Source organism: Equus caballus, chromosome 31 (assembly GCF_041296265.1).
Source record: "Equus caballus isolate H_3958 breed thoroughbred chromosome 31, TB-T2T, whole genome shotgun sequence".
Taxonomy (NCBI): domain Eukaryota; kingdom Metazoa; phylum Chordata; class Mammalia; order Perissodactyla; family Equidae; genus Equus; species Equus caballus.
In genome coordinates, this window is record NC_091714.1 from 3306946 (window position 1) to 3319109 (window position 12164).

Consider the following 12164-nt stretch of genomic DNA (forward strand, 5'->3'; position numbering starts at 1 on the left):
AGGCTCTGTTTTGCTCCTTGCACAAATTTAATTACTCTGCCACTGGCGCAAGTGCTGATATCTGTCAGGCAGTGTGTGCCTCCTCCTTGCTCTTCTTCAAAACAGTGTTGTCTGTTCTTCAACCCTCGTGCTTTGGTTTGAATTCCAGGAAAAAATAATCCTGCTTGGATTCCAATGTTATTACATTAAATTTATAGATTGATTTTAGGAAAATTGGCATTTTTTTTTACCATATTAAGATTTCTATTCTTGAATATCATATTTACCTTCATTTATTTTGGTTTTCTTTTATTTCTTTCAATAAAGGTTATCATCTTTTCTGTAACGTCCTTGCACATTTTTGTTCGATTTATTACTTTCTACCATACAGGATTCTTTTCTTCTTTTGTCTTTTCCCTGCACGTTTCATCTCCTTCTTTTTCACAATGGCCATCCCTTTAAATTGTTTCCTGCTGATGTGCAAAACCACTATTAATTTTTTACTATTACTCTCGTATCCGGTAACCTTTTTAGACTCTCTGATTAGAACTAATAAATTGTCAGTGTATTCTCTTAGATTTTGTACAACATTACATTATTTGTAAGCCACAACAGTTTTATTTTATCCCTCTCAACTTGTTTAAATTTACCTTTGTTCCTATGTCTTTGATGAGTTTAAAAATACTCATTTTGTATTCTCTTGAACATTGTCCTTCTGCTCGCTGGAGTTCTCGGCTTAACTCTTGCTTCTTTGTGTGTCTGCTGTCTTTTCCTCAGGGTGGGTTGTTTCCTGGGGTTTTTGAAATTTTTGATTGGGATTATACTTAAAGTGCTTGCTCCTCCTGTGTGAATTCCCCATGTCCTGGTTTCAGATCGTGTCCCTTCAGAGGAGTCTGTGTTTGCATCGGCCAGGCAACTTTATTCCTGGCATAAGACCAGCCTTCATGTTAAACTTAACTTGAGCCATGCTGTCATTGCAGATCCACACTCAAACTCATGGAAGGCCCAGGCCTGGCGTTCTCAGTTATCAGGATGACTTAAAAAAAAATATTGCCCTGAACCCAGGACAAGTTAGATACCTTTCCTTATTCCTTTCTTATGCTGATTGGCAGATTTTTTTTCCTAGTCTCCCCTTTCACTAAGGTGCACCCCTTTGAGAGTTCCAGCTCCTCGCCTCCCAGGGGCCACGTTCTTCGTTCCTCTACCTCCATGGGTGTTAAAACCTAAGTCTGAACAACAAGAAGACAAACAACCCAATCAAAAACTGGGCAAAGGACTTGAATAGACATTTCTCCAAAGAAGACATACAAATGGGCAACAAGCACATGAAATGCTGCTCAACATCACTAATCGTTAGGGAAATGCATGTCAAAACCACAGTGGGGGCCGGCCCAGTGGCGTAGTGATTAAGTTCATGAGCTCCTGCTTTGGCAGCCCGGGGTTCACTGGCTCGGATCCTGGGTGTGGACCTACACACTGCTTGTCAAGCCCTGTTGTGGCAGCTTCCCACATATAAAGTGGAGGAAGATGGGCACAGATGTTAGCTCAGTGACAATCTTCCTCAGCAAAAAGAGGAGGATTGGCAGTGGATGTTAGCTCAGTGCCAATCTTCCTCACACGTGCAAAAAAAGAAAACACAGTGAGATACCACTTTGCACCCACTAGGATGGCTATAATAATAATAATAATAATAATTATAGAAAAATGGAAAACAAGTTTCGTGTGAAAACGTGGAGAAATTGGAACCCTTTTATATTGCTGGTGGGAATGTGAAATCATTCCGTTGCTGTGGAAAAAATCTGGCAGTTCCTCAAAAAAGTTAAACATAGGGGCCAGTCCTATGGCCAAGTGGTTAAGTTCGAGTGCTCTGCTTTGATGGCCCAGGGCTTCGTTGGTTCGGATCCTGGGCACAGACCTACTATCGCCCAGCAAGCCATGCTGAGGTGGCATCCCACACAGCACAACCAGAAGGACCTACAACTATAATATACAACTATGTAGTGGGGGGCTTTCGGGAGGAGGAAAAAAAAGAAGATTGGCAACATATGTTAGTGCAGGTACTAGTCTTTAAAAAAATTAAAAATAGTTAAACACAGAGTTACTGCAGGAACTAGAAAGTCTACCGCTAGATATATACCCAAGATTGTTGAAAATGGGAACTCCAGTGTGTACTTGTACATGTGTGTTCATAGCAGCACAGTTCACAACCACCAAAAGGTGGGAAAAACCCAGTGTCCATCAACGGGGGAATGGATAAACAAGGTGTGGTCCATCCATACGATGGAGCATTATTCAGCCATGAAAAGGAATGAAGAACTGAAACATGCTACAGTGGAGATGAACCTCAAAAAGGATCATGCTAAGTGAAAGAAGCCAGACACGAAAGGCCAGCTATCATTTGATTCCACTTACGTGGAATTCCGGGGTGGGTAGATCCACAGAGACGGAAAGCAGATTGCCCGTTGCCCGGGACCAGGGTGGAGGGGAATAGAGACCGCCTAGTGCGCACAGGGTTTTCTTTGGGTGTGATGAAAATAATTCTGGAATTAGACAGAGTCTGAGGGTGACACAACGTCATGAGCGTACTAAGTGCCACTGAATTGTTGACTTCAAAATGGTTAATTTTACATTATGTGAAGTTCACCTCAATGATAAAAATATTTTTTAAAAATCGGAGCTCAAAGATTGCAGAAACTGAACCCCTCAGGGCGGCCTCCGTGGTAGTCCAGCCTCTTGGTCCCTGTCTTCCAGCCCCTGTGGATTCACTCCTCCTTCCTTCTTACCACTGGCTACTCATGAAGCCGCTTCTTTTCTTTTTCCGTTGTCTCTAAGCGCACAAGTGAGACAGTTCTCCATTGTTCTCATAGGCCATCTTGCTGGGGGTAGAAGTCCTCCCAGCAGCTCTCTCTGGGTCTGCTTCATCGTGGACCTGGCCCAGGAGAACCCAGGGGAACGGGGATGGAGCAGTGAGCTGCAATCAGGAACACGTTCGTCTGTCTAGTGGTGGCTTGGCCATCAACTGTGACTAGTCACACCCGCCCTTGACCTGTTTTATCTAGAAGAGACTCAGGTCACTACCCAGGAATCTGCAAATGGATGAAAAGGGCTGATTTCTTTGTTGATGCTGTAACATCACCTACCTAACGCTTTATGGTCCATAAAAATCCTAATACAGCTGATGGATCTACGGAGCTTCGGGTCCGCAGGGGCAGGAAGGGGAGGACCTTGGAAGGAGAGGCGGGGCTATGGAGAGCAAGCCCCGCCTTCCTCACCATTGGTCAGCGTGTGAAGTTAGCATTTTATTCCTGGGGGAGCACATCAGTCAGACCTCACGGAACAGAGGCCCCTCTGCCCCTGTGCCAAGTGTCCAGGACGTCCCGGTGGCGCAGTCCTGGAGGGTCCCCTCTGTGTCGTGGCTGCTGATGCAGGTTGGGAGGGAGATGCCGCTGTGACTAGGGAACGACTAGGACACGTGGACCCTTAGACTCTCCCCAAACAGCCAGCCAAGCTGGGGGGCTGTGAGCCCTCTCAATATGAGTGTGAGGTGGGGATGGACGTGGATACGGAAACCACCCACCATCGGTAGGCGTTTGAGAAGCAATACTGCGGAGAAAGGGCTGGATAAACCCAGCATCTTTATTTTATTTTATTTTATTGCAGTAACATTGGATTATAACGTTATATAGCTTTCAGATGTATATCGTAATATATTTTGAATTCTGTGTAGATTACATCATGTTCACCACCCAGAAACTAATTATAGTCCATCCCCTCACATGTGAGCCTAATCAACCCTTTTGCCCTCCCCCCTTCTCCTATGGTAACCACCAATCCAATCTCCATTGCTATGTGTTTGTTTGTCATTGTTTTTATCTTCTACTTATGAGTGAGATCATATGGTATTTGACTTTCTCCCTCTGACTTATTTCACTCAGCATAACACCCTCAAGGTCCATCCATGTTGTCACAAATGGCCGGATTTCATCATTTCTTATGGCTGAGTAGTATTCCATTGTGTATATATACCATATCTTCTTTATCCATTCGTCCCTTGATGGGCACCTAGGTTGCTTCCAAGTCTTGGCTATTGTGAATAATGCTGCAGTGAACATAGGGGTGCATGTATCTTCATGCATTTGTGTTTTCAAGTTCTTTGGATAAATACCCAGCGGTGGGATAGCTGGATCATATGGTAGATCTATTCTTAATTTTCTGAGGAATCTCCATACTGTTTCCCATAGTGGCTGCACCAGTTTGCACTCCCACCAGCAGTGTACGAGATTTCCCTTCTCTCCACATCCTCTCCAACACTTGTTGTTTCCTGTCTTGTTAATTATAGCCATTCTGACCAGAGTGAGGTGATATCTCATTGTAGTTTTGATTTGCATTTCCCTGATAGCTAGTGATGTTGAGCATCTTTTCATATGCCTGTTGGCCATCCATATATCTTCTTTGGAGAAATCTCTGTTCAGATCTTTTGCCCATTTTTTAATTGGGTTGTTGGTTTTTTTGTTGTTGAGCTGTATGAGTTCTTTGTATATTTTGGATATTAACCCCTTATCTGATATGTGGTCTGCAAATATCTTCTCCCAATTGTTAGGTTGTCTTTTCGGTTTTTTGATGGTTTCCTTTGCTGTGCAGAAGGTTTTTAGTTTGATGTAGTCCCATTTGTTTATTTTTTCTCTTGTTTCCCTTGCCCGGTCAGACATGGTGCTTGAAAATATGCTGCTAAGACTGATGTCAAAGAGCGTACTGCCTAAGTTTTCTTCTAGAAGTTTCATGATTTTGGGTCTTACATTCAAGTCTTTAATCCATTTTGAGTTGATTTTTGCGCATGGTGTAAACCCAGCATCTTAAGTGAACTGTATTGGTAATTTCTAAGTGATTCCGAGATGACAGACTCTTTCATTGATTTATGGCCTAATTGTTTACAAGAAGGAGAATTCAAGTGGTGTGGAGCCCAGTCTCTGGTAAGTCATGAGTCCTGTACAAAGGTCTCTGGTGCCACCTGCTGTTTCTCGTTTGCTGTTCCACCCTCATGAGCCGGAAGTTGGATCTGAGTCAGAAATAAAGGACAGTTCAGTCTATTTAGACACCTCATCAATACCTAAGCAATCACAGATGAGAAACACAGATGCCAGTGTTCTCAAGGAAGGGCTGGATGTCTTGGGGTCCCTCTATCCTGCTCCAGCTTGGGGAACCCCTTCATGATCCTACATCATCGGTATGGCCAACATCAGCTGAGGGCTACTGCATGCTGGGTGCCTAACACGAAGCAGCTGGTTTCTCCCAGCTCCCCGGTAAGACAGGTACCACCTTGCTTCAACTTTTCAAATGAGGAAATCGAGGTCGAGTGGTTAAGTGACTTGCCCAACATCTGGGGCCCGGAAACGAACTCTGGTCAGCTGCTCAAGAGCCTGAGCTCGGCCTTCGTTGCTGTCGAATCTCCTGAGAGTTCATCAGCCTCGGCTCGGGGGTGGGAACGAGGGAGGAGCGTGAGCCACAGCTCTCTCCAGGACCAACAGTGAGCAGTTCTGAGCACGTTTGTTGATTAAACACAATAGCAATACTCCAACCAAATCAGGGCTGGAAAGTATCAAGTATTTGTAGATTTTCAAGTAGTGCTGTCCTATCTAGATGTGGCTTTCGAGGACTGTGCACAAAGTCTGCAAGATTCCCCTTGGTCCAGTAAACAGAGACTCTGGGAGCTAGCCAGACCCCTTTTGCATCATAAAATTGGATTGTCAGCTTTATAGACATGAAGGCTAATATTAAAGCACCCCCAAGCAGCAAATAAAGCTTGGTCACCCAGACTAGAAATCCCAGACGCCATCAACACTGCAGCGTGTGCCTTTCGCATTAGTCCTGTGGCACGTGATGGCTTTCTAGAGCTTTACCAAAATACTCAATCTGCATTTTTTCCCCAAAATGGTGACTGGTGATTTGTCTAGAAATTTCTGATGTTTTATTTCAAATCTATAAAACAGAAAAATATTTCCTTGCCTGTGCGCGTTTATTTTCCACAGCGAGTTGGACAAGTTTCGTTCCTCAGAAAACACCTGGAGAACCATCCGTTTGTGCCAAGTGTGTTAGGTCATCTCCACTTTGGTTTGTTCCCTGGAGGAGCTAGCCACGATGGTACCAAAATCGGGTTGGATGTATTTTGATAAGAATGTGGTCGCAGGTATCCCACAGGATGGGGACAGGGGACAGGATGGGGCTACAAGTGCACTGATGCAGAGTCAGGATTTCCTGCTGGGCCTGTCTCCCCCTGTGATGGAAAACCTGTGTGAGGGTGTCCCCGGGAAGCATCAGCATCCTTTCTGTTATCCTCTTCCTCCCTCACTGTCTTCTCCATCCTCTTCCCCACCTGCCAGAATCCCGTGCTCCGGGATCCAGAAGGGGAATCCTCTCCACTCACGCCCAGGGTTGGAATGGAATAGTAAGGACCTGGGACTTCACCCTAGGAGCTGAAAGATTCCGGCTCCCTGCCCGCCCACATTTGGCTGGGTTGCTGAACCCCACCGCTGACCCCGAAGTAGAGGGCATGGTGGTGAAGGACACTTAGGAGGGAGAGAAGGGGCGGCGTGGGGTGGAGAAAATGGCAGGTGACAGGACGGTGGGCGAATCATCACTTCATGTCTAAGGGATTTCCGACTCCTCTGTTTAATTCCCTGAATCTTATTTGCAAAGTGGGAGGCCCAGAAAATGAGAAGAGGGTTTGTGATTCTAAATGAGAGAATATGCAAAATATCACCCCCTGTCTTTTTCAGGGAGGGCCCCCGAATGCTGACTACCCTGTGTGTATAGTCTTGGGGGTTTGAGAAGGCTAGGGTGAGGACCACCACGTGTGGTGCATCCCTCGTTAGAAGGTGGTCAGGGGCTGGCTCTGCGACGTAGTGATTAATTTGAGGTGCTCCACTTCAGCGGCCTGGGGTTTGCAGGTTCAGATCTCGGGCACGGACCTACACACCTCTCATCAAGCCACACTGTGGCAGCGTCCCATATAGAACTAGAAGGACCTGTAACTAGGACATACAACTGTGTACTGGAGTTTTAGGGAGAAAAAAAGCAAAGAAGATTGGCAACAGATGTTAGCTCAGGGCCAATCTTCCTCACCAAAAAAGTGAGGGAAAATAAAGAGGGTGGTTGGTTGGTGGGTTGGTCATGGGGTTGAATGGGATCATGGGTGAATGCGTGACGTTGTGGCATTTACGGATTTCCATTTCATGCTATTAGGCATTTATTTGTAAACACGTCATTTATGTTGCATGAAGTCTCACCCTCTTTTTCAAGTGACAGAAACCAAATCAAACTGGCTTAAGCAAGACGGGCAATTCATAGGCTCCTATCCTTGAAAAGAGATGGCTTCTGGCAGGTTTGAAGGCAAAGGTTCGAACACTGTCCATCTGACACTGACTCTCCATCTCTGATTCTGTCCTCAGGCAGGCACATTTCTGAGGCATACACCCCAGGCTCAGAGCAGCTGCAAAGCTGGCCATGGGTCCAGAGAGGGCCGCTGGGTCAGCCCCGGGCAGGCCTCACCTGCTGTGAGTTTCATGCCCTCTCTGAGCGGGCACTGGGCCCAGAGAGTGAGTCACGCCCCTGCCTGGGGTGATGGGGGATCGTGGCCCGGCCATCCTCACCTGGACCCCGTGGAATTCACTTCCCACAGAACGAAACGTACTATTCGCCAAGAAGGGAGAGGGTGTTAGGGACAAAGACCCACGGATGCTCGCTGTATGTCTGGAATTCTTTCTCTCTTCTGACCCTTGAACCACAAATGTTAGTAAGAGGAGAAAGAGATTAATTTGACGTATGGCCTCTTTCTTCATCTCTGACTTTTCAGTGGAGATGAGCCAAGGAGCAGAGAACAGAAGAGAAATGAGGAGGAATAAAGCAGAAAATGAAAAGTTAGCCCCTACAATATTGGGTGTGCGGAAATAAGGGGCAGCCATGCTTTCTGTGCTTGAGATCTTAACACCACATTGCTAAGTAAAATCGTCAAGTTACTTCAAAATCTTATTCTGGCCAAAGAGAGGCAGACAAAGAAAAAGGGAGTCCTAGATGGGGGCGTTTCTGGGCTCAAGCTCCTCTGGCTGAAGATGACCGGACGTTTAATGAGGTGGATGTCAGTGTGTTTACCCGTTAACTTCTTTGCTCTCCTATAGCTGGAATGAATATCTTCTGTATCATGGGGAGCCTAGAAGTCACCTTAAAACATTTGCCCAGCGCCATTAGTGATAAGCACAGCTAATTCGTTAAATACTGTGCATCTGAAGATAAAACAAGTGTCTTTTTTTTTTTTTTTTCTGGTTGCATTTTGAGGTTGGTAAAGGGAACACCATCACTTCCTTTGGCTGAATTGTAAAAGTTGCACAAAAGTTTGCAAGTTCCCTTCTTCGGGCGTTTACCAAAGGGCTTCCTGAAAGCTAGAGAAACTCCTCAAAGTGTTTAAAACCATGTGGAGATTAATGTTTAGAAGCAAAAAATTCCAAGTCTTGGTGAGTGTCTGTGTAACCGTCCTCCTGATGACGCTGCTCACCATCGATGACGTCCTGACGCTTACAGAGATTCCTTCTTTCTGCTTCCACAGGGCAAGAGTGACGTGACCTCGTCTGAGACAAAACCCGCCGCTCCCATAGAGGTAAGAAATCCTCGCATCGGTTTATTTTTCTCTATGCGAAGATGAGTTTCATTTTTAAAACCATGTCAAACGTGAAGTCTTTTCTCGGTTTCTTCGGTTGTTTCATGCCGCCTACGGTCCAGCAGGGCCAGCCGTGGCGTGCGTTTAGAAGCGTGGAGCCCGACACAGTGAAATTGAAATTATCTGACGTTCTGGGTGAAACAGAGAAATGCCTTGAGTTGTGCAATACCGTCTGTGTACAGCAGGGGTCGCCCTTGTGCGCTAAACTGAGAAAGTCCTGCTGCTTGCCATTAAGATTGTTTTATTCTGCATTTGCGGCTCTTTGGGGATATAATATATATGATTCTACGTGCAATATTCCTTTCAAAACTCTCTCAAGTGCCTTCACAGTTAGCTGGAGCTGCAAACGGCAGATGAGAACTCCAAGTGAGACAAGGTCGGGAGTGGGGCTGGCCCCGGCTGTGTCTGCCTGTGGGATTTGCAAGTTGGTGGCCAGGCGGCTCTGAGAACCTACTGCAGGCAGAGTTCAGGTTCTCCTCGGAAGCTTTGCTCAGAATTAGGCCTAAAATGCATCATTACAGATGGAGGTAGAGTTCTCGTAATATTCCAAGCAGCTATGTGGTTTGACTTGCAATAGAAATAAGACATTTCATAAGGTAGTTTTATGGGTGTTTTGTTTCTTCTGGCTCCCGCAAGTCATGATGCTACGTGTCCTCGGGAAGCCATGGCATCTGTCATTATCGGGGCTAACTGTTCAGAGCACGCACAGCAGGTGCAGTGGGGCTGTTCCATAGAGATACCAAACAGGTCGTTTGAAACCTTGGTTCTGCTCAGGCTTCTTTAGTTTATGTGAATGTGTCAAAGTACATTCTGGTTGCTACTAACCTGTGCAGGTGGGGAGCTGCACAGAGAAGTGATGTCTCCTCAGTACTCCTCAGGGGGTCTGTAAATTCTGGGAGCTATGCAGAGTCTCTGCTGGTTCCAGGAGGCTGCAGTCCCAGAGGGAAGGAAGCCACTTCCGAGAATGTCCGTCTTGCTCTTGTAATGGTTGATTGCTGACATCCATGCAAACAATGCTTATCACAGAATTCCACTGTTTTACTTTTTACATACTTGCGGAACTCCTGTCTGGATCTGAATTTTTTTTTTTTTTTTTTTGGTGAGGAAGATTGGCCCTGAGCTAACATCTGTGCTAATCTTCCTCTATTTTATGTGGAATGCCACCACAGCATGGCTTGCAAGTGGGCTAGGGCTGCGCCCAGGATCCGAATCTGTGAACCCTGGGCTGCCGAAGCAGAGCACACAAACTTAACCACTATGCCACCGGGCTGGCCCCTGGGTCTGAATATATTTTTATTAACAGCCGAACAGTAATTTGGTTGAAAAAAAGAGTTTCTCGATACCATTATCTTGTATGAATTTGATTTCCTTATTAGACATAAAAATTGTGTCAGTAGAAATGAAGGTTAATGATAACTGACTTATCGTCATACAACATCTCCAGGTGGTTCCAATTATTTTAGCTAAGTGACTAGATGAATGTCTGAATGCTATTTTGAATTTCTCCCTAATTTAAATAAACTCAGAGAGCAAAGCATCTTGTGGTGGCAGGAAATCGTCTTTTCACTCTTTTCTCATAACTTCTTTCAGTCTGGTTTATAAACTGTTCAAGAAAAAATAGGTAAGCTCTAGTCGGTGATTCTCAGCAAAACTTTATTTGGCTTTATACACCGAGAGGAACTGTGTCTCCTGGAAAGATAAAAAGTTTCATTATTCTATATGTCGTCATAATCCACGTTTAGACTGGCCGCTTGGAACAAGAATGCAGAGTTTCAATACTGCGTACGTTTCTCTTTTCTTGGTGGTAGAAGTGAACGTAGGCAAATGGAACAAGTACGTGCCCGGTGGGTGATGGGAACTGAGTACTGGGTGTGTGATACACGTGCGGTTGTCATTTGTGAATCACCCCTCAGAAATCGATGACCAGTCCTACAAGGGTGTTACCAATAAGAGCCATGGTGGGAGCCGGAAAGCCTTCCAAGGAGAGCGGTCGTTTCTATCAGGTCCTGCTTCCCCATCTAATCCTCGGTCCAGGGTCCGGGAGAGCCCCAGAACAATATGCAGCAGCTACCGCCAGCCTAGTCACCTCTGGTCCCCAGCTGTGTTTTCAGATTCACCTTGAATTTGATGGCAGGAGCCCCTTCATATGTTCAGGATGAAGAAAACACAAATCAGACCTCACAGAGCATCACCTGGGAACTCTCTGAAAGTATGGAAACGCAGTAAGATAGCAGCGAGTTCCAAGTCCCCCTTTTCCTCTGCAGTGCTCTCCCTCTCTGTGCACAGGTCTGTGCTAAACAGGTTGTGATACCAAGTGAGAGGATTACAGAGTCTTCTGTTTAAAATCCTAATGCAGATGTAGCTGCTGGGGCATAAGCAGGTGCTACTCCAACTTTGATAAGAAATGTTGTAATATCTTACTGGCAATGTCACAGAGGCTGCCGAGACGGCAAGCCCAGCCATAAGCCGTCTTTTATACATTTGATATCTACAAGATGCTTCCAGTTGGACAGCTAATTGAATTCCCTCTTTCTCTGTTATGGTTTCACTCTTTATTTAATTTTATAAAAAGTAATTTAAAAAGGAAACAAAGGAGCTTGAAAATCCAAGGCGGGGATGTTTTCTTTCATCCAAGGCCCGGACCTTGACAGAACAGTGGGGGCAGCCGACTTAGAGCCATTACTGCCCCATTAAGGGCTGTTGTGTTTCCTCTTTTCTTACTGCATCAGAATGAACACACATGACCGTCTCTATGCAGTTGCGTTGCTTGGTGATCTGTTGATTCCGTGGGACTCTAATAAACAAAAAACTGTTTCTCCCTCAGACATCCAGCTGTGTGGGGCAGAGGAGTGTGGCCGCTCCTGATCACTGTGGTGTGGTGCCAGAGGGCAGGGTTGCATGCAGCTTTAAGTGGAGAAGCAAAGACAGACCATACAGTCCTGGTAAAGAGCGAAAAATAGCTCTCAGTCTTGAGCCCAGAGCGCGAGAACATGGGATGTGTCCGACAGGCGCTTGTCGACTGCCTGCCTGACGTCGGGGCGTCTGTGCGTGTTTATTTGTGTTGGGTGTGTTTTGGAGTTGTTTTAATTCTTAGTTTGTGAAACAATCTGTTCTTTTGTAAGATACATTGATATGCAAATAAAATAACGTGATGACTCAAACTTTATCATTTGAAAAGAAACTTAGAGAGTTAAAATGCTGATGTGCGTGGAACGTGAAGGCCACTCCCCAAAACTGGTTGACTGCTAACCCTGTCCAGCTTCTTTTTGCAAATTCTTGGCGAGTGGCGGCCCAGCCCAGAGGCTGCCTTGTAACACGCGGCCCCTGGTGGAGTCACAGAACTGGCTTTCAGATTAGAGTTTTGAAATTGAAACACGAGCTAGTTCTCCTTTCTGTTTTGCTTTCTTCTAACTGAGCTGCAATCTCCCCAACCCTGGACCAGCTTGATTCTGAACCTTTGGCGCCTCTGAACAAGGCT

General features: G+C 45.7%; 1 protein-coding gene across 3 annotated transcripts in view; it reads left to right on the forward strand.

The window, feature by feature from the left end:
* The window catches only part of RPS6KA2 (ribosomal protein S6 kinase A2), a 367321-nt gene that overhangs the window by 50678 nt on the left and 304479 nt on the right, over positions 1–12164 (forward strand). For 2 of the 3 annotated variants that reach the window (XR_011434455.1, XM_023633075.2), the window contains exon 3: positions 8576–8626. Coding sequence is in view for 2 of the 3 variants with exons in the window: in XM_023633075.2 (XP_023488843.1) it covers positions 8576–8626 (51 nt within the window). In the remaining variant the exon portion in view is untranslated. Of the gene's footprint in view, positions 1–8315; positions 8484–8575; positions 8627–12164 lie in introns of those variants that run through there. The other variant, XM_023633077.2, reaches the window with a different exon arrangement.